At 44.0% G+C, this 25,373-nt stretch overlaps 1 protein-coding gene across 4 annotated transcripts; it reads right to left on the bottom strand.

The window, feature by feature from the left end:
• Positions 1 to 1,328: 1,328 nt before the first annotated feature.
• inpp4aa (inositol polyphosphate-4-phosphatase type I Aa) lies at positions 1,329 to 24,955 on the bottom strand. Of its 4 annotated transcripts, none has more exons than XM_029125807.2 (25): positions 24,692 to 24,955; positions 16,753 to 16,981; positions 16,185 to 16,229; positions 15,717 to 15,835; positions 14,387 to 14,503; positions 13,164 to 13,243; positions 12,940 to 13,048; positions 12,460 to 12,550; positions 11,416 to 11,563; positions 11,145 to 11,275; positions 8,761 to 8,865; positions 7,206 to 7,314; positions 6,875 to 6,892; positions 6,559 to 6,745; positions 5,919 to 6,203; positions 5,443 to 5,593; positions 5,080 to 5,253; positions 4,874 to 4,912; positions 4,340 to 4,512; positions 3,800 to 3,923; positions 3,138 to 3,405; positions 2,635 to 2,732; positions 2,398 to 2,510; positions 1,884 to 2,038; positions 1,329 to 1,740 (listed from the first exon to the last, which is right to left on the bottom strand). In XM_029125807.2, exons 2-25 carry the CDS (start codon positions 16,856 to 16,858, stop codon positions 1,608 to 1,610), a joined length of 3,078 nt encoding a protein of 1,025 aa, XP_028981640.2. In that variant the 5' UTR covers positions 16,859 to 16,981; positions 24,692 to 24,955; the 3' UTR covers positions 1,329 to 1,607. The 4 variants fall into 4 exon arrangements, with proteins under 4 accessions (XP_028981640.2, XP_028981641.2, XP_028981642.2 ...); XM_029125808.2 differs by having other exon boundaries at positions 6,559 to 6,742; XM_029125809.2 differs by lacking the exon at positions 6,875 to 6,892 and having other exon boundaries at positions 6,559 to 6,742; positions 24,692 to 24,954.
• Between the last annotated feature and the right edge of the window lie 418 nt (positions 24,956 to 25,373).

The raw sequence follows: 25,373 nt of genomic DNA, 5'->3' as shown, positions 1-25,373 counted from the left end.
CAGTATTCCTGTGCTATTTAAATAAGAGCTCTGAGGTAATATGAACTTACAGAGAATAGCTGCAGATATGTGAGGAGGCTCCGTTCTCTTAGTACCTATTTGTGTTGCGTTTATAGATTGATTAAAATTCTGGATTGCCAGGACATGAATATGAACTTCATGAAACAACCAGGTAAGATTTGGAATACCATGTTCCTTTTTCAGCTGAATCAAATATACACACACAGGCATAGAAACAAATTGTGTTGTATTTTTGCATTCTGCTGTGTGTGGGTGTCAAGTGTGTTTGTGTGTAACCACTCCATGCATCTGATTCAGTGGAGTGTGGTACCATGCACTCAAAACAAAATATTAGTTTAATGTGACCCTTGACCCCTGTAACTGTCTCCGCCTATCAGAAGACAGAAATCCAGTGTTTTAATAATCCATATTAATAACTATCTGGTGTTTATAACTGTCCTATCTCAGACATGTACGTGTGTATTACATGAAGGTGTGCGTTACATAAAGGTGTGTGTTACATGCGTGTGTGTGTGTGTGTGTGTGTCCTGACACCCTCAGCAGTAATCATGTGCAGTGTCATCACACAACCGGGACAACAAAATCACATTAAATGGGATAGTCTTTAAACGCTGATATCAGTGTGTGTATCTCTGTCAGACAGCTGATATCAGTGTGTGTATCTCTGTCAGACAGCCGATATCAGTGTGTGTATCTCTGTCATCCGCTGATATCAGTGTGTGTATCTCTGTCAGACAGCTGATATCAGTGTGTGTATCTCTGTCAGACAGCTAATATCAGTGTGTGTATCTCTGTCAGACAGCTGATATCAGTGTATGTATCTCTGTCAGACAGCTGATATCAGTGTGTGTATCTCTGTCAGACAGCTGATATCAGTGTGTGTATGTCAGATTGCTGTGTTTGTTCTAGCTGTGGCATGTGTGAACCAGAGCCTGATGCGCTGCACAGATCAAGAGCTTTAGTTCTCTTGAATTTAACTTACAATTTCCCCCTTTGACCACAAGAAATTAAAAAAAAAAAGTTTTTCTAAATAAATCTAAATCGAGTGATGCTCAAGAACTGAGGTCTAACACAATCAGTATCACTGGATTTGAAAAGCTGTCTGTTGCTGTGTGTGTTGCTGTGTGTGTTGCTGTGTGTGTTGCTGTGTCTGTTGCTGTGTTTGTTGATGTGTGTGTAGCTGTGTGTGTTGATGTGTGTGTTGATGTGTGTGTTGCTGTGTCTGTTGATGTGTCTGTTGATGTGTGTGTTGCTGTGTGTGTTGCTGTGTCTGTTGATGTGTGTGTTGCTGTGTCTGTTGATGTGGTTGTTGCTGTGTCTGTTGCTGTCTGTTGCTGTGGTTGTTGCTGTGTCTGTTGCTGTGTGTGCTGCTGTGTCTGTTGCTGTGGTTCTCGTGACATTACGCCGGTAGAGGGAACTGCTATCAAACAATCTACCACTGATAACATGACATCATCAACTGTGAATCAGCGCTACGTTAGGGAGGGGTTGCGTTTGTGATGTTATTTTTACTTTGTTATGGTTAACGTTTATTCCCTTTCCCCTTCTATTGGCTACTTGGATAGATGGGCAACTGGTCTGTCCAATCAGGTTTCTACTTTCCCATAGGTGCCCTCAGGTGGGCGGTACTGTTTGGGAAATGCCCTCAGCTGCAGGGAGTTGAAGGCGTATTTACGACATCCCACATTCTTCATGGTGTTCTCCCGTCGGCAGCCCTCGCTAACGGAGAAGAGGAGGAAAAGGTGAGGATATAAAATCAATTTGATACAAACGTTGACACACGTCTTCCTTCCCTCGCGTTCTACATGCCAAATGCTACAGTGTCAGTCGTTTCTCTTCAGGCAGTTGTGCGGGCAGCTCACCTGCGCATGCAGTCGAGGGCCTGGTAGAAGACCTGTGGGGCGAGGGCATGCTCCTGCTGGAGTACCAGGCACTGCTCCAGGGTCAGGGACATGGCCGTGCGGTCCTTGGCACTCTTACAGCTGGTGAAACGCACACCGTTCAGACGCCTACATGCCTGTGGACAGAGACGCAAATACGAGAGGAGTGGAGGTGAGGAGCGGAGGTGAGGAGCGGAGGTGAGGACATGAGGAGAGGACCTGAGGAGAGGACCTGAGGAGAGGACCTGAGGAGAGGAGCGGAGGAGAGGAATGGAGGTGAGGAGCGGAGGAGAGGACCTGAGGAGAGGAATGGAGGTGAGGACCTGAGGTGATGAGCGGAGGAGAGGAGCGGAGGAGAGGAACGGAGGTGAGGAGCGGAGGAGAGGAGTGGAGGAGAGGACCAGGGGTGAGGAGCGGAGGAGAGGAGCGGAGGAGAGATAAAAAAGGATGCAAGACAGGAAGAGGGGGGCAGGGAGAAAAGGAGAGACGTTCCTACCTCCGCTGCCTGCCACAGGATCTCCACGTTCTTGGTCTTCTTGGCATGGATGTTCTGCCCCAACATCTTCAGCAGCTCAGGAACGCTGGTGTGACTACGGGAACGAGGGAGGACTGGAGAGGAGAGAAAGCGAGGAGGAAAGGAGGGGAGGATGATGTCATTACCCTGACGTACATGTTGGGGAGCAGGTTGCTAATCACTTAGGAAGGATGTTTAATATGAAGGTGTGCGACTCACAGTCTTCAGGTAGGACCTCTTTGAACTGGTCGTAGTAGGAGCTGAGACGAGCCATGTTCTCCATGTTGATCACCTCCTGAAGAGATGTGTCTCCAAATCTGTAGACACACATACACATGGGTCAGACAGACAGACAGATAACATTTCTGTTCAGGGGGCCTAGTATTGCTTATTAGGACAACACCTCAGCATTTCTTAGTCTTTAGAGACTTCCATTATTGGCACTGTTGAGTTTAAGCAGGAATTACCACAGCATTTCTTATTCATGTTCCATTTTCCAGTCTGTACTGACAATCTATATCTAATGGTTCCCAGTAACCAGCAGCTGGTGATTGGAATTAACCGTCATAATTCGAATGACATCACTGCATAAGGCCAGCTGCCTGCTGTTGCCATGGTAACACACCTCCCAACATCCCCTTTACAATTCTGTTTCTTGTGCTGGTGTCCAACGCCTCCCCTCCCCTCTCCTCCATCCCCTCTCCTCCATCCCTTCTCCTCACTTCTCGGCCAGTGTCTGCTGTTCGTTGATTCCCACATTGAAGAGAACTGGCTGCACTCTCAACAGCATGCCATTCTGGATCTCCCGCGGCAACGCGTCAAACATCGCCGCCGGTAACGGAACCCGGACGTTGAAGCCGTCCCGATTCCCGGTGATGACAGGCAGCATGTCCGGGCCGAAGGCAGAGGTTGCCTGGGTGACCTTAAAGGTGACGTTCCGCAGGTCCGTAACCCCCACACTCATGTCCTCCAACATGGCTAGCTCCTCCCCTTTAAGGTTGAGGAGAGTAAAGGGTCACTGTGGTTTCAGTGCTCATATTATTACATCCTAAAATCAGACAGGGTAACTGGGTTTGAAACCCATCTGGTCATTGGTCGACGCTCCTATGTAAAGAAAAACCACATGACAGACGACCAAAACCAAACACCTGATGGTTCTAGGAATAACAACAACACTCTTCTACTCCATTCTATTTTCGGTAAGTGCTGTACCACACATGTCTAGTACCTTTGAATGGATGTGTAGTTTCAGACACACACAGACACACACACACAGACACACAGAAACACAGACACACACACACAGACACACACACACAGACACACACAGACACACAGACACACACAGACACACAGACACACACACGCGCAGGCAGGAATTTACCGTAGGTACTGAGCAGGCCCTCGTACTGGACCAACAGGCCGATGGTGTGAAGCTGTCGGAGGAAGCCGTCGTCACAGAGACAGTTCCTCAGCTTCAGGATGAAGCCACAGATCAGAGCTGACAGCTGGACAGAGAAAACCAGACACAAAACCAGAATTAAAACCAGACACAAAACCAGAATTAAAACCACACACAAAACCAGAATTAAAACCAGACCCAAAACCAGAATTAAAACCACACACAAAACCAGAATTAAAACCAGACGCAAAACCAGAATTAAAACCACACACAAAACCAGAATTAAAACCACACACAAAACCAGAATTAAAACCACACACAAAACCAGAATTAAAACCACACACAAAACCAGAATTAAAACCACACACAAAACCAGAATTAAAACACACTGAATGAATACTGTTAATACAGAATAATCATCAATAAAACACACTGCATGTTGTAGCGTGTGTGTTTAAGGGTGATGCATGAATAATCTGTGTGTGTGTGTGAGTGTGTGTGTGTGTGCCTGAGTGAACCCACGGTCTGGCAGAAGACCACGTCTCTCCTGTACTGCAGAGCGAGGCTCATGGCGATGGTGGGAGCACTGTCCTGCATCAGGAGAAACACCATGGACTTCTTGGCCTTGTCACTCATCAGAGTCACACACTCGGTCAGCGTTGTGAGCAGGGGGTACAGCGCCTCGCTCCATTCACCTGCCATGGAGAGGTCAGAGGTTAAAGACTATACCTAGACTGGTGCATGCCTTTCCTGTTCTGTTGGGACCTGATACCTATGCATATCCTGGAAATCCATGTTCCCTTGCCTTAAACCTAACCCCTACCCTAACCTTAACCGTAACCTTAACCGTAACCTTAACCGTAACCTTAACCTCATTTTCATGCCTGAACTTATCGGTATTGCTTAACCTCACAGTACTAACTAACACTATGCTCAATTGTACATTCATCCCTAAACCTAACTTCTCATCATATTTTCCCTAGCCTGGACCAGCTAATAATTTCTACAGGAACCAATTTTTTGTGGGGACATAGACATGGAATCACACACATTTACCTGGGGAGGGTCTTTCTTTTTCCACCTCTGAGCTGCGGTCTGGAGGAAAGAGGAAATTACAATATTAATATTAACGTTAAAGATACAGCCGGTCTTTAAAGATGAAGAGGGATCTCTGTGGAATCTTTTTTGCAGATTGTGAAACATTGGATCAACACTACATCTACATGTTAGTTTAGTGAACGTGTCTGTGGGCGTGAACCTACAGCTCTGTCCTTTTTCACGGTTTGATTGACATGTGGCGGTCAGATGAGAGAATGAGGACAATGAGGATGAAGATGTCGATGGAGGAAGAAGTGATGAAGATGTTGATGGAGGGAGAGGTGATGAAGATGTCGATCCGGGATGGATCCAGAAGACTTCCCTATTTCCACTGGCACCTCACGGGATTGACATGCATTCACTCACTCAATCAATCAATCAATCAATCAATCAATTAACCATTTAATCAACCAATTACCTACTGCGTCACAACTCATCCATCAGTCAGACAATAAGGATGTGCTTGCATTGCTAGTCCAGTATTTCAACATCCTGCCTAATGTCGTAGACAACAACGTGTTGAGTACCTTTATTAGTGGAGGAGTTGGTCTGCTGCTGAGAGTCCAGGAACACGTCCTCACTGCTGCTGTCGCTCTGCAGCCTCTCCTTGGCCAGTAGCCTGTCCACCCTCTGGACCACACACTCCAAACTCTTCTCCACATTCAACCACACCTTCTCCTGGACACATTGGAGAGAGAGTGGAAGAGAAAGAATGGCAGAGAGTTAGGGGGATCATGAGAGAAGGAAAGAGAGAGAGAATAGAGAGGGATATAAAGAGAGAAATAAAGAGAGAAAACAGAGAGAGATGAATGCAGAGAGACAGGAATAGCGGGAGATGGAGAGAGAGAAATGTGTTTGGTTAACAGAGAAGATAAAGAGAGTCAGTCACAGAAATATAATAAGAGGGACGGAAAAGATGAATGCGAGGGGAAATATATTATTTTACAGATAGCATAAAACTGTAACAACATTTGTCTGGTAGTTTTAAAAACAGTTTCCTTACCCAGTCCTCCTCATGCCAGTCTGCATGTAGGGAAGAGCGCTTTCCCCTCACGCCCTCTCCCTCCAGGTACGCTGAATGGCGAGGGGAAATGGAGGGATGTGAGGGGGAGGTGGACTGGCGCAAGGGGGAGGTGGAGTGACGAGAGGGGGATCGGGATGGAGAGGGGGTGAGGGAAGACGGGGAGGGAGTACCCTTCTGGGCGATGTACTCTGGTCGGGCGGAGGAAAGGGCCAGGATGGCAGAAGACAACAGCTTGGAGTCACATACTGTCACTAACTGACGAGTCTGGAGGGAGGTGCAGAGAGAGGAGAGGGAGAAGGGGGAGGGGCAGAGAGAGGAGAGGGAGAGGGGGGAGGGGCAGAGAGAGGAGAGGGAGAAGGGGGAGGGGCAGAGAGAGAAGGGGGAGGGGCATAGAGAGGAGAAGGGGGAGGGGCAGAGAGAGGAGAGGGAGAAGGGGGAGGGGCAGAGAGAGGAGAGGGAGAAGGGGGAGAGAAAGGGGGAGTCAAGGGATATAGAACAGTGAATTACATTGCTTGTATGCAGCACAGATGAAGACACCTCTTCTTGCTTCCTGTCTCCCCCCTTCCTGTCTCCCCCCTTCCTGTCTCCCCCCTGACTCCCCCCATTCTCTCCCTTGTACCTTCTCAGACAGGATGGCGAGGGTTCTCTCCAGAGCGTTGGCTGAGCGCTCCTTGGCCGCCCGGGACAGTCGCTCAGCGTAGTAACACACCTGAGTCTTCAACGTGTTGATTTGACCAATCAGCTCCTTCGCCCTCACCACGTCTTGAGGAAGGTACGCCACTGGCTTAGAACCAGATCCAGCACTGCTGAAAGATGTTTGTGTGTTAGTGTGTGTGTGTGTGTGTGTGTGGGAGAGACCAAATGCAGATTTAAAACAACTGTACAAACAAACATCCACACACTGCGAGCAAAACAGAGAAGGTGAAGAGGCTCACCATTCCTCCTCATATGAGCTGATCGGAAAGCAGGTAAAAGAACACAGTTTAAATCAACAGTTGTAAATGAATGACCCTAACTGGTCTCTCTCCTCACTGTTTCCTGGTCTCCTCTAACTGGTCTCTCTCCTCACTGTTTCCTGGCCTCCTCTATCTGGTCTCTCTCTACTCACTGTTTCCTGGCCTCCTCTATCTGGACTCTCTCTCTACTCACAATTTCCTGGCCTCCTCTATCTGGTCTCTCTCTAATCACTGTTTCCTGGCCTCCTCTATCTGGTCTCTCTCTACTCACTGTTTCCTGGCCTCCTCTATCTGGTCTCTCTCTACTCACAGTTTCCTGGCCTCCTCTAACTTGTGGAGGAGCTTCCTGAGGCCACAGTGCTTGAAGCCCTGGTGGTGGGCTGCCGGAGCACCGAGAGTCACCACATCATAGGTTCTGTCTGGGGGAGGGAGAGGAGAAGAGGAGGGAGGTGAGAGAGAAGGGGGTGGATTTGAAAGAGAGCCCTTTCAGACGGATAAACAATAACAACTAGAGAGGATGTCAGTGAGCTAGGGCGATATCAGTGAGCTTGGGGGATATCATTGAGCTAGGGGGATGTCAGTGAGCTAGGGGGATATCAGTGAGCTTGGGGGATATCAGTGAGCTAGGGGGATGTCAGTGAGCTAGGGGGATATCAGTGAGCTAGGGGAATGTCAGTGAGCTAGGGGGATATCAGTGAGCTAGGGGGATGTCAGTGAGCTAGGGGGATATCAGTGAGCTAGGGGGATGTCAGTGAGCTAGGGGGATATCAGTGAGCTAGCGGGATATCAGTGAGCTAAGGGGATATCAGTGAGCTAAGGGGATATCAGTGAGCTAGCAGGATATCAGTGAGCTAGCAGGATATCAGTGAGCTAGCGGGATATCAGTGAGCTAGCGGGATATCAGTGAGCTTGGGGGATATCAGTGAGCTAGGGGGATGTCAGTGAGCTAGGGGGATATCAGTGAGCTAGGGGGATATCAGTGAGCTAGGGGAATGTCAGTGAGCTAGGGGGATATCAGTGAGCTAGGGGGATATCAGTGAGCTAGGGGGATGTCAGTGAGCTAGGGGGATGTCAGTGAGCTAGGGGGATATCAGTGAGCTAGGGGGATATCAGTGAGCTAAGGGGATATCAGTGAGCTAAGGGGATATCAGTGAGCTTGGGGGATATCAGTGAGCTTGGGGGATATCAGTGAGCTAGGGGGATGTCAGTGAGCTAGGGGGATATCAGTGAGCTAGCGGAATATCAGTGAGCTAGCGGGATATCAGTGAGCTAGCGGGATATCAGTGAGCTAGGGGGATGTCAGTGAGCTAGGGGGATGTCAGTGAGCTAGGGGGATGTCAGTGAGCTAGGGGGATGTCAGTGAGCTAGGGGGATATCAGTGAGCTAAGGGGATATCAGTGAGCTAAGGGGATATCAGTGAGCTAAGGGGATATCAGTGAGCTAGCAGGATATCAGTGAGCTAGCGGGGTATCAGTGAGCTAGGGGGATGTCAGTGAGCTAGGGGGATATCAGTGAGCTAGCGGGATATCAGTGAGCTAGCGGGATATCAGTGAGCTAGCGGGATATCAGTGAGCTAGGGGGATGTCAGTGAGCTAGGGGGATGTCAGTGAGCTAGGGGGATATCAGTGAGCTAGGGGGATATCAGTGAGCTAAGGGGATATCAGTGAGCTAAGGGGATATCAGTGAGCTAGCAGGATATCAGTGAGCTAGCGGGATATCAGTGAGCTAGGGGGATATCAGTGAGCTAGGGGGATATCAGTGAGCTAAGGGGATATCAGTGAGCTAAGGGGATATCAGTGAGCTAGCAGGATATCAGTGAGCTAGGGGGATATCAGTGTGGAGATAAAGGCCATGGTGGGTCTTACCATAGCCAGACTGCCCCTGTACTCTCATCCTCTGAACATGCATGTTAGTAGGGAGGAACTCAAGCTTCTTGTCAGCTTTCAGGGTACTTGACTTAAAGGAGGGACCTGGGAGAGGAGTAGGATGGAAGTGTTACCATGATGATCATTCTCCTGCCTTTCATGTTACTCTATATATGTTTATACTTGGTCATGTTACTCTATATATGTTTATACGTGGTCATGTTACTCTATATATGTTTATACTTGGTCATGTAACTCTATATATGTTTATACGTGGTCATGTTATTCTATATATGTTTATACATGGTCATGTTACTCTATATATGTTTATACGTGGTCATGCAACTCTATATATGTTTATAGGTGGTCATGCAACTCAATATATGATTATACGTGGTCATGTTACTCTATATATGTTTATACATGGTCATGTTACTCTATATATGTTGATACGTGGTCATGTAACTCTATATATGTTTATACGTGGTCATGTTACTCTATATATGTTTATACGTGGTCATGTTACTCTATTTATGTTTATATGTGGTCATGTAACTCTACATATGTTTATACGTGGTCATGTAACTCTATATATGTTTATAGGTGGTCATGCAACTCTATATATGATTATACGTGGTCTATATATGTTTATACATGGTCATGTTACTCTATATATGTTGATACGTGGTCATGTAACTCTATATATGTTTATACGTGGTCATGTTACTCTATATATGTTTATACGTGGTCATGTTACTCTATATATGTTTATACGTGGTCATGTTACTCTATATATGTTGATACATGGTCATGTTACTCTATATATGTTTATACGTGGTCATGTTACTCTATATATGTTTATACGTGGTCATGTTACTCTATTTATGTTTATATGTGGTCATGTAACTCTACATATGTTTATACGTGGTCATGTAACTCTATATATGTTTATAGGTGGTCATGCAACTCTATATATGATTATACGTGGTCTATATATGTTTATACATGGTCATGTTACTCTATATATGTTGATACGTGGTCATGTAACTCTATATATGTTTATACGTGGTCATGTTACTCTATATATGTTTATACGTGGTCATGTTACTCTATATATGTTTATACGTGGTCATGTTACTCTATTTATGTTTATACGTGGTCATGTTACTCTATTTATGTTTATATGTGGTCATGTAACTCTACATATGTTTATACGTGGTCATGTTACTCTATATATGTTTATACGTGGTCATGTTACTCTATATATGTTTATACGTGGTCATGTTATTCTATATATGTTTATACGTGGTCATGTTACTCTATATATGTTTATACGTGGTCATGTTACTCTATATATGTTTATAGGTGGTCATGCAACTCTATATATGATTATACGTGGTCATGTTACTCTATATATGTTTATACATGGTCATGTTACTCTATATATGTTGATACGTGGTCATGTTACTCTATATATGTTTATACGTGGTCATGTTACTCTATATATGTTTATACGTGGTCATGTTACTCTATATATGTTTATACGTGGTCATGTTACTCTATATATGTTTATACGTGGTCATGTTACTCTATTTATGTTTATATGTGGTCATGTAACTCTACATATGTTTATACGTGGTCATGTAACTCTATATATGTTTATAGGTGGTCATGCAACTCTATATATGATTATACGTGGTCTATATATGTTTATACATGGTCATGTTACTCTATATATGTTGATACGTGGTCATGTAACTCTATATATGTTTATACGTGGTCATGTTACTCTATATATGTTTATACGTGGTCATGTTACTCTATATATGTTTATACGTGGTCATGTTACTCTATATATGTTTATACGTGGTCATGTTACTCTATATATGTTTATACGTGGTCATGTTACTCTATATATGTTTATACGTGGTCATGTTACTCTATATATGTTTATACGTGGTCATGTTACTCTATATATGTTTATACGTGGTCATGTAACTCTATATATGTTTATACGTGGTCATGTTACTCTATATATGTTTATACGTGGTCATGTTACTCTATACATTTTTCTTTTTGCTTTCTTAATTCCTACTGCGTAGATGTCTTGTGCCATGTCGCAAGAATGTCATTGTTCAGAATGACGCTGTGTTATTCAGGCATTTGATAGATAAAATACTTTGACTAAATGTTTATAATTGGTCATTGTCTCTTGTTAAAGGCATCCAAAATCTAAATGTTCCAAAAACATTATTACGAATTGTTAACCTGTGATACTAACAGTACTGACAACAATGGTTTTCAAATGTTTTTCTGCAAGTTAACAGAATGATTGGGTTGCCTGGTATGTTGTTCCGAGGTTGTTTGAAGGCTGAGATGCTCACCTTTATATTCGTGCAGGTCGCCGATTGTGTCCTGGTAGGTGAGGATGATGGTCTGGTACTGAGTAATGATCTCTCTCCTTAGGTTCTCCCAACATGGAGACAACTCCCCCAACTCTTCCAGCTCACACACCCTACACGCACACGCACGCACACACACACACACACACACACACACACACACACAGTCAGTGGTACATACCCATGCAGGCAGACGAAACAAACACATGGCTAGACACACAAACACACACACACAGGTGAAGCTAAGTGTTACCTGACAGCGTCCTCTTCCAGCAACAGCTTGACAAACTGCCGTGGAATGTGAAGAGACAAGACACTCTCAGCCATCTGTTCCAGGATGCGCAGGTGGTTCCCATCCGTGGTGGGAAATCGGTACATCCGGGACATAGTGCCCCCACACACTGTCACCAAAACAAACACTATGTCTTTAATAACACAAACCACTAGCCAATATATCATTAATAACACAACGCACTGGTCAATATATCATTAATAACACAACGCACTGGTCAATATATCATTAATAACACAAAACAATTGTCAATATATCATTTATAACACAATACACTAGATAGTATATCCTTAACATAATTCACTCCTCAATATATAGTTAATAACACAAGACACTAGTCAAAATATCCTTAATGACACAAAATATAAACACAGAAATGATTGACACAAGTTAGTGTGTCAATCATAATTAATTTATTATGTACACTGAAACACAGAGAGAAACAGAGGCTGGAACGTGGACTGAAACAGAGGCTGGAACACGGACTGAAACAGAGACAGGAACACAGACTGAAACAGAGGCTGGAACACGGACTGAAACAGAGGCTGGAACACGGACTGAAACAGAGGCTGGAACACAGACTGAAACAGAGACAGGAACACAGACTGAAACAGAGGCTGGAACACAGACTGAAACAGAGGCTGGAACACAGACTGAAACAGAGGCTGGAACACGGACTGAAACAGAGGCTGGAACACAGACTGAAACAGAGACAGGAACACAGACTGAAACAGAGGCTGGAACACAGACTGAAACAGAGGCTGGAACGCAGACTGAAACAGAGGCTGGAACGCAGACTGAAACAGAGACAGGAACACAGACTGAAACAGAGGCTGGAACACAGACTGAAACAGAGGCTGGAACACAGACTGAAACAGAGACAGGAACACAGACTGAAACAGAGGCTGGAACACAGACTGAAACAGAGGCTGGAACACGGACTGAAACAGAGGCTGGAACACGGACTGAAACAGAGACAAAACAGAGTCTGAAACACAGACTCACCAGCCTTCAGCAGTGTATCTTTGCACAAAGAGGCAGACTTGGCCCTGATGTTCACAGACTGAGTCAGGCTCTCATCTACTGGAAGCACCATCTGAAATAAACATAGGAAATAATATCACCTTTGTGATTCTTCCTGGTTATCCTTGTGATGACACCTTACAATCAGTGGACAAAAGTAACTCATATTTGACAGATTAGGCAACTGAGTAAAATTAAGCGTCAAATTAATTAGATCATATGAGTTACTATTATTAGACAAAGTGTCTGGTTTAGACCTTGTGATCTCTTTTCTCAGTCAGACCAGATCCAGACCAGATCCAGACCCAGAACAGATCCAGACCCAGACCCTATCCAGACCAGACCCAGACCAGACCCAGACCAGATTCAGATCCAGATGAGATCCAGAACAAACCCTGATCAGACCCAGACCAGACCCAGACCAGATCCAGACCAGATCCAGACCAGATCCAGATCACTCACTCTGCCATTGACGGTGTCCTGCCGGGTGACAGGGGCTCTCTGCTCTCGTCTTTCCTCTATCTGCCAGGCGATTATGGTGATGTTTCCCATTCTCTCCCCCTCCGCCGACCTGGAAACAGACCAAGCATCAAGCTCTAATGCATATCTGTACAACACAATTATTACAGTATAACGATCCAAAAGTTGATTCAGTGTGCTCACGTTTGTGTGCGTGTGTGTGTTACCTGAGAGTCAGGTGTAATCGGTGATGTTTGTCTTGCAGCAGTTCCTTCACAGGGAACATGGCTGACCCCAGCAGGTACATCTACAGACCAGGTGTTTGGATCATATTATTATTTATTTATTTATAGTTACATTTATTTGCATGTTGAAATTAATAATTTATTAAGCTAATTACTGTAATTGTTTACACTCCCACTAAAGTACCACAAAGGGCCCACAAACCGACTAAAAAAAGAATAATTACAACTAAACACCAAACTTGTTATCACTTATTTTATCTTTTTTGCCCTGATTTAAATATGGGAAAGTCAGGTTTTTGGGTGCAGGTGTGTGTGGTGGGGTAGTGGGGTGTTTTGGGTGCAGGTGTGTGTGGTGGGGTAGTGGGGTGTTTTGGGTGCAGGTGTGTGTGGTGGGGTAGTGGGGTGTTTTGGGTGCAGGTGTGTGTGGTGGGGTAGTGGGGTGTTTTGGGTGCAGGTGTGTGTGGTGGGGTGTTTTGGGTGCAGGTGTGTGTGGTGGGGTAGTGGGGTGTTTTGGGTGCAGGTGTGTGTGGTGGGGTAGTGGGGTGTTTTGGGTGCAGGTGTGTGTGGTGGGGTAGTGGGGTGTTTTGGGTGCAGGTGTGTGTGGTGGGGTAGTGGGGTGTTTTGGGTGCAGGTGTGTGTGGTGGGTTAGTGTGGTGTTTTGGGTGCAGGTGTGTGTGGTGTGTGTGGTGGGGCAGTGGGGTGTTTTGGGTGCAGGTGTGTGTGGTGGGGTAGTGGGGTGTTTTGGGTGCAGGTGTGTGTGTGGGTTAGTGGGGTGTTTTGGGTGCAGGTGTCTGTGGTGGGGTAGTGGGGTGTTTTGGGTGCAGGTGTGTGTGGTGGGGTAGTGGGGTGTTTTGGGTGCAGGTGTGTGTGGTGGGGTAGTGGGGTGTTTTGGGTGCAGGTGTGTGGTGGGGTAGTGGGGTGTTTTGGGTGCAGGTGTCTGTGGTGGGGTAGTGGGGTGTTTTGGGTGCAGGTGTGTGTGTGGTGGGGTAGTGGGGTGTTTTGGGTGCAGGTGTGTGTGGTGGGTTAGTGGGGTGTTTTGGGTGCAGGTGTCTGTGGTGGGGTAGTGGGGTGTTTTGGGTGCAGGTGTGTGTGTGGTGGGTTAGTGGGGTGTTTTGGGTGCAGGTGTCTGTGGTGGGGTAGTGGGGTGTTTTGGGTGCAGGTGTGTGTGTGGTGGGGTAGTGGGGTGTTTTGGGGACTTATTTTACCGTGCCCTGGGAGCGGTCTTTCACATCGTACACTGACAGCTTGACCTGAGTCTGCTGAGTAACCAGAGAGTCCTGGAAGAACGCTATGCTGCTGAGAAAGATGGGATTACTGGTACCCTGTGGGGAGAGAGAGGAAAGAGAGAGGGGAAAGAGAGAGGGGAAAGAGAGAGGGGAAAGAGAGAGAGGAAAGAGAGAGGGGAAAGGGAGAGTAAGAAAGGCTATCACAGAAACAGTGATATTTTTAACATGGAGCACAGGAGTTCTGTCATGGTTAAATCAACGTGGTGTGGTGGAGATGAATGGTTGTGTTGAGGTTAGATCAACGTGGTGTGGTATAGATGAATGGTTGTGTTGAGGTTAGATCAACGTGGTGTGGTAGAGATAAATGGTTGTGTTGAGGTTAGATCAATGTGGTGTGGTAGAGATGAATGGTTGTGTTCTGGTTAGATCAACGTGGCTTGGTAGAGATGAATGGTTGTGTTCTGGTTAGATCAACGTGGTGTGGTAGAGATGAATGGTTATGTTGAGGTTAAATCAACGTGGTGTGGTAGAGATGAATGGTTGTGTTGAGGTTAGATCAACGTGGTGTGGTAGAGATGAATAGTTGTGTTCTGGTTAGATCAACGTGGTGTGGTAGAGATTAATGGTTTTGTTGAGGTTAGATCAACGTGGTGTGGTAGAGATGAATGGTTGTGTTCTGGTTATTTCAACGTGGTTTGGTAGAGATTAATGGTTGTGTTGAGGTTAGATCAACGTGGTGTGGTAGAGATGAATGGTTGTGTTCTGGTTAAATCAACGTGGTGTGGTAGAGATGAATGGTTGTGTTGAGGTTAGATCAAGGTGGTGTGGTAGAGATGAATGGTTGTGTTGAGGTTAGATCAACGTGGTGTGGTAGAGATGAATGGTTGTGTTCTGGTTATTTCAACGTGGTGTGGTAGAGATGAATGGTTTTGTTGAGGTTAGATCAACGTGGTGTGGTAGAGATGAATGGCTGTGTTCTGGTTATTTCAACGTGGTTTGGTAGAGATTAATGGTTGTGTTCTGGTTAGATCAACGTGGTTTGGTAGAGATGAATGGTTGTGTTCTGGTTAGATCAACGTGGTGTGGTAGAGATGAATGGTTGTGTTCTGGTTAGATCAACGTGGTTTGGTAGAGATGAATGGTTGTGTTCTGGTTAGATCAACGTGGTGTGGTATAGATGAATGGTTGTGTTCTGGTTAGATCAACGTGGTGTGGTAGAGATGAATGGTTGTGTTCTGGTTAGATCAACGTGGTGTGGTAGAGATGAATGGTTGTGTTCTGGTTAGATCAACGTGGTTTGGGGTCCAACCTCTATGATCTCTGTCTGAGCGTGTTTGGTCCAGAAGGCCTGAGGAGGAGTGGTGCAGCTGACCGCCACAAAGCTGGTTGGCTTGCGATCCAGTGACGGCGTGACCAGCTCACTGCAGGCTGGGAGTTTAACAGCACAGTGGGCTTAGCGGCACAATCTGTTATCTCAATCCTGACTCTAAAATCCCATCCCACCTCTGCCACAAGACACCTTCAGAGAGCGGGGTCATGGGTCATTGCCAGGTTAAGGATCTGGGGATTTGTCAATATATTCAAACCACTTTCACATTCAATGATGGAATCATACTAGTTTTTGATTGTGGTTTATGGAAAGGAAAGACAGTTGCATTAATTTTATAAAGTCTGTTTAAGTTGCTGTATATTCTTCAAGAATAAGCCAGATAATGTTTACATACACCATTAAATAATTGAACCAGTGAAAAGTTGACATAAGTAACCCTGTACCTACCCAGGCTAAACTCCAACACTGGCTCATCTGGGTCTTGGCTGTTACCTACAGAAACACAGAGATACTGTTATAGCAACTACAAAAACACAGACATAATGTCATTACAACTACAGAAATACATACTGTTATGACTACAGAAACAGAGATACTGTTATAACAACTACAAAAACACAGACATACTGTCACTACAACTACACAAACACATACTGTTATGACTACAGAAACACATAGATACTGTTATAACAACTACAGAAACACATACTGTTATGAATACAGAAACACATAGATACTATTATAACAACTACAAAAAAACAGTCATACTGTCATTACAACTACAGAAACACATACTGTTATAACAACAGAAACACATACTGTCATGACTACAGAAACAGACATACTGTTATAACAACTACAAAAACACATATTGTTATGACTACAGAAACTGAGATACTGTTATAACAAGCTGCTTAATTTACCTGCTTTCACTCAGTGGGTAGAAAATTCTGAAAATACTCCTTATATACTGAAGGTATGTTAACGACGGTAACTATGGTAACAGGGCTCTTACCTGCCAGGGTAAGACCCATCATCTCAGCTGAGAGGTCAAAGGTATTGGCCCGATACACTGACCATGGCCGGTGACGCGGGCTGGCCTTTCCCTTTCCTGACATCATTGCTAGGGATCAAGGGTCAGGGGGCTGAAGTTCGTGGGTGAAGGGGTAAGAAAAACTTCCTGTCCAGATACGCTCCTTGTGTGTAGGTTGATCTCCTCAGTCTCTGGAATCTAAATTATGGAGCTGGGGAGGGAGAAGGAGAGTTAGGGTGAGCGGGAGACAGAGGGAGAGAAAGACAAAGAAAGACAGAGAGAGAGAGACAAAGAAAGACAGAGAGAGAGACAAAGAAAGACAGAGAGAGAGACAAAGAAAGACAGAGAGAGAGAGACAAAGAGAGAGAGGGAGAATGACAGAGGGAGAAAGACAGAGAGAGAAAGATAGAGAGAGAGAAAGACAAAGAGAGAGAAAGACTGCGGGAGAAATACAGATGGAGAAAGACACCACAGAGAGTGATTTAAAGAAGCACACAGTGGACATACACCTGATCATTGCTGAAGTATGCCTTTCCATCAGCTGAATTCTGCAGGTATTGTGACTCAAGTAACAGAGTATAATGACTGGAACATGAAACTAACGGTATTGAGGAATTAATGTGGGGTTTAATGTGGGGTCATTCACAGAGGGTTTACCACACATAAATGCCAGATGGAACTGCTACAAATGTCTCCAAACTATTGGACTTTATGTTGGAGTAGTTTTATGTAGCCTTACAGTTAACTCTTAAAAAAAGGGCAATCTAGGACTGTTCTATCTAAAAGTGTTCTTCGGCTACATCAGGAGAATGCTTTTAAGAAACTTTTTTGTTCCCATTAGGACCCTTTTTGGTTTCACACCGAATCCTTTCAACAGGGGAGTCTAAATGGAACCCAAAAGCGTTCTACAACGACAACAGAAGAACTATTTTTTAACTACTTTGTATTAAATAGTGTAAATGTACATTTTATCTAAATGGAACACAAATAGGGATGACTTGCTATTCCACCTTAGACTTGGTGATCCTCAATTATTTATAATTTCTGACTTCTACCAGCAAATTTAAATATTCAACAGCAGACGGTCGTGGGGAAACTTCTGCTCTGAACAAATGGGGGATCAATAGTCTGATTAGGAAACTCCAAGCCCCAGAACAAGGTGTGACCCAGTGAATATGGGTGGAGAGAAAATATGAAGTAGTCGGAGTGGGGGGACTCTTTAATTGTCTGTGTCCTGCAATGACTCATTTCTATTTTCTCATCTATAAAAAGCAGTAAAACACATTGAGTTAAGAGGAGATGTACTTTTCACACATCTGCAGGGAGCAAGGAGATTGAAGGAACAGACTACATCTACAGGGAGCAAGGAGATTGAAGGAACAGACTACATCTGCAGGGAGCAAGGAGATTGAAGGAGCAGACTACATCTGCAGGGAGCAAGGAGATAGAAGGAGCAGACTACATCTGCAGGGAGCAAGGAGATAGAAGGAACAGACTACATCTGCAGGGAGCAAGGAGATTGAAGGAACAGACTACATCTGTATCAAAATACTTAACACAATTCACAAAACCACACACCCAAACTGCAAACATTTGCACAAAATGGCACACACTTCATTCATGTTACCAGATTTTTGTCTAACCAACTAGACACTGTTGGGCATAATGAAAAGCACTCTCATCTTTAGCATGCTTTGCCATAATACTAAAATATTTCAAATTGTAGAAAATTCTTCAGATTGTTCACATGCACAGAAATATTTGCAGATTTATTTTGAAAATGTATTTTGTTATTTTTCACCAAACAAGTCAAAGCAACATATGCACAGCAGATATATGTACATTGGACTGAACAAAAATATGCTCACATAAAACAGTAAACTGGAAAAAGAAAATTTGCAGAAAGAATATATAGAAAACAAAAGTCCAGCCTCTCGCATTGTCAGCCCATGGTTGATGACATGATCAACTAAGGTTGCACTGATTTCATTTGAAAGTTGTTGTCTTCTTTGGCCATGAACTCCTCTGCCAGCTCTACCCCTACCTCTCACTCTTCCTCCCCCTCTCATTCTCATCATCCCTCTTCCTCTTCCTCTCTCTGCAATGTCTTCCAAAGTGCTCACCTGTGGTCTTTTCATAGTGCTTCCTTCCTGATTGAGGTGGTAACAATTAACCATTGAGGTGTTTGGCCAGGTGGCACATGTATTGGCCAATTAGCTCATAAAAAGGCTATAAAATAAATGATAAAAATAGGCTGACTGGTGTGTGTCTGTGTGTGTGTCAACATGGATTGTAACTGGTGTGCAACTGGTGTGCATTTCTGCAGTAACCAGATTGAAGTATAAAGAAAATGCTTGATATTTGTTAGAAAATGTTAATTATGAACATTTATTAAATCCAAACACAGTTGATTGCAGTTTCAACTGAAAACCGAAGTGTTGTACACTGTGCCCTTTGAGAGAAACGGCGAATGTGTGAAAGAACTCCGGTATCAATATATCCAGGTAAGATGTCTGTTCAATAACCAAACAGGGTATTTACACATTTACACATAATGTTAAATGTGTTTTTTTAAATGTACTATATGCAAAGATGTAGAAGAATTAAAGGATATTCCTTCAAAATGCTGCATTTGTGATTCATTCTTGTTCCATATACTTTAGTAAAGTAATTAAAGTGAGGTGTTTTTATTATTCTATGATCAAATACTGATTTACGTGAAAAATTATTTTAAAAACCTACAACATAAAACTTCGTAATTTATGTAATGATCCCTGTTGTTAGTGTTTTTTAGGTCAGTGTGTTATGAGAGACAGTGTGTGTTTCTGAGTGAGAATTGTTGCCAGTGTTTTGGTGGAACAAGCATGTATGAAGCGTTTTGGTGGTTTTAGTGAGTTTTGGGGGTGGGATTAACAGTTTTGCAACGATGCATGTTGGTAATGCACGCTGGGTGAAGAGTTTTGTTATTGTGGTTTCAGTACTGATCGATGCTTGTAAGAAGGCTGGGAAAAACTGTAAAAGATTATCGCAGACGGACAGTCACCAGGCACACACGTCTCATGGACACAGTGAGTTGAGAAAGGCAGTTCCCGTTTACTCAGAGTGGTATAAAGACTCAGTTTCTAGATAAATATGTCTGACTGTTGTGTTCTCTCACCCCTGCTCAGTGTTTTAACACCTCCATGATGTCTACTTCAGCCAAGGCAAAAATCCTGCGCAAGAAACTGAGACACCTTTAAATAGATTTCATGTATTAAAATGTCAATAGTATTAGTATTTAATTTGCAGCAAACTGCTGTATAATAAATACACTTAAATTGTGACGGCGCAAAAGAAAAGTGTCCCAAATTTAACTCTACTCTATATTTACCACTTTTCTAATGTCAATAGAAGCAAATAATGCCACAAGAACAGATCTTAACAAACCTACGGATGTTTTTGCGAGCTGTGATACCTGGGAGTTCCATGTCGAGGGGGTGGGTCGTCTTGTTGGTGCTGAATCTTCATTGTGAAACAGTAAAATGAAAACAGGACATTCACTCCATCACTCAACCAGCTCGTCCTGGTTTCCGGACGGGGAACTGTCACACTCTGTCTCCCTGTCACCTGAACCCTCTGCTGTAATCAGGGCAGAAGCCCTAAAACCAATATAGTTCACCTGGCACAGTGCTTAGGCCTGTGCAATAAAATTACTTTCAAAACAACTCTGGTTCTCCATTTAAATATCTGTCTCTTTGTCGATCTTACTCTCACTGTCACCTCAGAAACCAAACCAAACAGGAGTAAAATGGATGATTCCACTGAATCTACCAATCTCCAATACGGTGGCAGCTGTCACTTGTATCAGCCTCATACAACATGGAAATGCAGGTGCTTGGTTTGGTTTGCCATCACGCTTTACAGTGTACCCTAGTGATATGACAGGCCTAGTCTGTACTAATACTGCAACCAGAAAAAACAGACAAGAAATAAACAAAAAGATAAGATAAGATAAGAAAAGAGAGAAACTGAGAAAGACAGAGACAAGAGTAAGAGTAGAAAACAATTTTAGTTTTTACTAAATTGAACCAATCATACTTGAAGGATCTCTGAGCTCACCGTCTGCGACAACTTTTTCATTTCCTGTGGCTTTTCTCAAACACTTGACATTTCCTCTTACAAAAACCTGCAGGCACATGAGCAATCACACACCCACACACACACACTTGCAGGTGCTCTACACACACCCACACACACTGACAACCCTAACCTCCAACCCTTCCTGCTTCCAGATCAGTGTGCAAGTGAATTATAGAACAAAACTGGGACAAAATTTAGAAAGGAACTCAAGATTAACAATTGTACGTATGGTCAGGCGATATGTGTGTGTGTGTGAGTGTGTGAGTGTGTGTGTGTGTGTGTGTATATATGTGTGTATGTGTGTGTGTAAGTATGAAAAATGGGGACCAAATTTCCCCAAATTATGGCTGAACCTGTTTTGAAAAAGGGTAATTTTTTTCTTTGGACGACGCATGCCCATCAGAGTGAGTGACACGTAAAAAAGACGGAGGACGCACGCCAGTCGGTGTGTGAAACGCATGTCACCAAGGCGGACAGGCACATGTCAACTGGAAAGGGCACCAGGATAGCAAATGGGGCAGGTTGAGCTTTATCTGTCCACGTGGCTGTATGTGTGTCTTGGTGTGTATGTGTGTCTTGGTGTGTATGTGTGTCTTGGTGTGTGTGTGTGTGTCTTGGTGTGTATGTGTGTCTTGGTGTGTATGTGTGTCTTGGTGTGTATGTGTGTCTTGGTGTGTGTGTGTGTTGGTGTGTGTGTGTGTCTTGGTGTGTGTGTGTGTGTTGGTGTGTATGTGTGTCTTGGTGTGTGTGTGTGTCTTGGTGTGTGTGTGTGTGTTGGTGTGTATGTGTGTCTTGGTGTGTATGTGTGTCTTGGTGTGTATGTGTGTCTTGGTGTGTGTGTGTGTGTTGGTGTGTATGTGTGTCTTGGTGTGTATGTGTGTCTTGGTGTGTGTGTGTGTGTTGGTGTGTATGTGTGTCTTGGTGTGTATGTGTGTCTTGGTGTGTATGTGTGTCTTGGTGTGTGTGTGTGTGTTGGTGTGTGTGTGTGTCTTGGTGTGTGTGTGTGTCTTGGTGTGTGTGTGTGTCTTGGTGTGTGTGTGTGTGTTGGTGTGTATGTGTGTGTTGGTGTGTATGTGTGTCTTGGTGTGTGTGTGTGTCTTGGTGTGTATGTGTGTCTTGGTGTGTATGTGTGTCTTGGTGTGTGTGTGTGTGTCTTGGTGTGTGTGTGTGTGTCTTGGTGTGTGTGTGTGTGTCTTGGTGTGTGTGTGTGTGTGTTGGTGTGTGTGTGTTGGTGTGTGTGTGTGTGTGTCTTGGTGTGTATGTGTGTCTTGGTGTGTATGTGTGTCTTGGTGTGTATGTGTGTCTTGGTGTGTGTGTGTGTGTCTTGGTGTGTGTGTGTGTGTCTTGGTGTGTGTGTGTGTGTCTTGGTGTGTATGTGTGTCTTGGTGTGTGTGTGTGTTGGTGTGTGTGTGTGTTGCTGCTATTTCTGTATGATACACTTATAAAGACCCTCCTGGGTGTGGTGCTCTGGTGCATCCATCCAGACAACTTCTGCATGTGAACATCTATTTTTATATCAGGAGCTTCCATCAAAGCACCTCCTACACACTACACCCAGGCAGAGAGAGAATCATTTACTGCCACATTCGGACATAAAGACTCGTCCTCCCAGAATGCCCTCTCCACTGTCATTCGGACATAGAGGCTCATCCTCCCAGAGAGGCTGTTCACTGCCATTCGGACATAAAGACTCATCCTCCCAGAATGCCCAGTTCACTGTCATTCAGACATAGAGGCTCATCCTCCCAGAGAGGCTGTTCACTGTCATTCGGACATAAAGACATCCTCCCAGAATGCCCAGTTCACTGTCATTCGGACATAGAGGCTCATCCTCCCAGAGAGGCTACATGTTTACCCATTCAATCACTACCAGGGTATGCTCTATGCTTGCGGATTTGTACAAAAACAAAACTGAGGGCAATTACCCAGTCTGCTAATAGGTTCTGGTGTCATTGGGCTGTGTGAGTCAATGGGGGCTTTAACACGCTGTAATCCTCACAGCCCGGGGATCTGTGGGCTGTGGGAGGACGGCAACACCCCGTCTCTCTGGATCTGAAGCACCGCCACAGGGAGCAAATCAGACATCAGAGATCTATTAGAACTATTAGAATAATCAGAAATCTATCAGAACTATTAGAATGATCAGAGATATGTCAGAACCATTAGAATGATCAGAGATCTACCAGAACTATTAGAATGATCAGAGATATGTCAGAACCATTAGAATGATCAGAGATCTACCAGAACTATTAGAATGATCAGAGATCTGTCAGAACCATTAGAATGATCAGAGATCTACCAGATAGGTCAGACATCAATTAGAACAATCAAATACATCTACTTAGTCATCAGATCTACCAGAGATAACAGATCTATCAGATCTATTAGGGAGACATCAGAGATATATTAGTCATCAGATCTACCAGAGATAACAGATCTATCAGACAGTTGTGTAAGGTCGCCTGTACAATCTGCTTCTGTTTACTGAGAGACAGCTCTACGTGACAGACACAGGACACCTTTAGGGAACTCTGTTTCAGATGGAAAGCTGACACACGATGAAGAAACCCAGGACAGCCACACTATTACTTCCCAGACAACATGGACACTGTTCTCACCCACTGTCAGTCAAACAGTAGGGGGGAGTGGCCTTCACTGATGTCAGAGAAGGGTGAGATGAACAGGAAAGAGACCTTCAACTTCACTAAGATGCTGTTATTATTCAGACTTACAGCAATGGCTTCCCACTGGAAACACAAGTTTTACCAAGACACAAAACGTTATTCCTACTGAAAATCCTATTGTCCCTAAACCTAACCCTTTAGATAACCCTAACTCCAAAAACGTCATATTCACTTCTCTAACCTTAAACCATCCCCAAGTTGTAAGTTTGATCCTAAACCTATAACCCTTAAGTCGAGAATGTACTTTTTACGCATGGTGACTGTCTATAATTTACTATTCTTGTTAGGATTTAAGCATAGTAAAACCTGTAAACACAATATCTCATTGGCTGAAAACTCTTACATTTAATTGTTTTAGATTACCTAGATTACTGGTCCAGGAGATTTCAATCATGTTGCAGCAATTATTGCTTAGTCCGCAGGGAAACATTTGAGGATTTTAGTGTCAATAGTTAATCAGTCTCTGTCACTCACTCACACAGACAGATACACCTGTATTGTTACGATAAACCGCTAAAAATATCCAGCAGATCAAAGCAGAGCCTTTGCCAAAAGCGAGTGTGTTAGAGCATTTCGTTCACGCCGTGCCATTGTCGACCGTATACAAACACGCGTCACCACTGCCTTTTCTGCAGGCCTACACGGATGCAATACGACAGACACGGGCGGTAACAAACCGACTGTAGTTTATGTCTCGAGCTATGTATGCACTCATATAGCATGCATCGGTAAGGACGCATTCAAATACATAATTTAAAATGTACAGAATGTGATGAATCAATGACCGAGTAATTATCTTTGACGTTCCGACCATAACAAAGATTGCGTCATAATAAAATCTGCTATACTGATGATGCTCGTTCAGTTGGATCCGTTGTTGACAGCAGAAGGACCAGCAGTCCCGTTATTTAATAAGCAACCCTTAGCCCGTCAAATACAGCAAGAACACGGCTACAATGGGATTGTCATGTCATGCAAACAGAAACTATTTTGCATTACAGAATAGCGATTGTTTAACAGCAGGCAACACGCCTGAAACCCCATCCAGTTAAAACCGATATAATGCATTTTTAGAGATAAAGACATAGGCTACGCATTAAACAAGCTAGGTTACTTACTTCAAGAAACACGCAACCTATTGCCTCCATCCCTGTTTTGAAACGGCTGGCCTAAATGTGCACTTTATTTGTTAGCCTTGTGATGCTCATCTCGGTTCCTCCTGAAAGCGTCGGAGTCTGCAGTAAGACTCGCCCTAGCCCGAGCTCTGAATGACACATTACGACGTAAGAAATCTGTCGCGAGGCCCTCCTCTCTCATTCAAACGGACTGTGGCGCGCTCGGGCGCGCTTCGGCTGAAGCACTCTTCATTAAAAAACGTGCTTCATTAATGAGAATGATGTTGTGACTATGGCTGTATGAAAAAAACGACCTTTAAGTATGCAGCAACTATGAATCACATTAGCTTCATGCATATTGAGGTGACATTTTACATATGTTTAGGTGTTTAGGTTATTGCTTAATGCACCATTTGGTGACCGATATATATTTCAGAATGCAGTCAATTAAATACACTTATAGTCAAATTGTGGCAATACAATCCAGTGTTCATTGTCTTGGGACGAGAACAATGTATATTTCCCGTCATTGATGCTTTGTCCACCATGGTCCTCTTATACTGTCGTCTTGTGGTATGTTCGTGCAGGAACATTCATGTATCCTACGAACGCGTTGATATAAAGATTAAATAAGTGCATTGGCACCTTTTTATTTATTTTACCATCTGTATGTATGAGTAGCATA

Source organism: Esox lucius, chromosome 16 (genome assembly GCF_011004845.1).
Source record: "Esox lucius isolate fEsoLuc1 chromosome 16, fEsoLuc1.pri, whole genome shotgun sequence".
Taxonomy (NCBI): Eukaryota; Metazoa; Chordata; class Actinopteri; order Esociformes; family Esocidae; genus Esox; species Esox lucius.
The sequence above is the reverse complement of the archived record's forward strand: the minus strand, read 5'-3'. Positions and strand labels throughout refer to the sequence as shown.

Coding starts and splice junctions, on each gene's coding strand:
- inpp4aa (XM_029125807.2), bottom strand. CDS start 16,858: ATGATGTCAGGAAAGGGAAAGGCCAGCCCGCGTCACCGGCCATGGTCA. Junction 15,836..16,184: donor AGTGTTGGAGTTTAGCCTGG/GTAGGTACAGGG, acceptor TTAAACTCCCAG/CCTGCAGTGAGCTGGTCACG. Junction 7,315..8,760: donor ACAGGGGCAGTCTGGCTATG/GTAAGACCCACC, acceptor TCCCTCCCCCAG/ACAGAACCTATGATGTGGTG.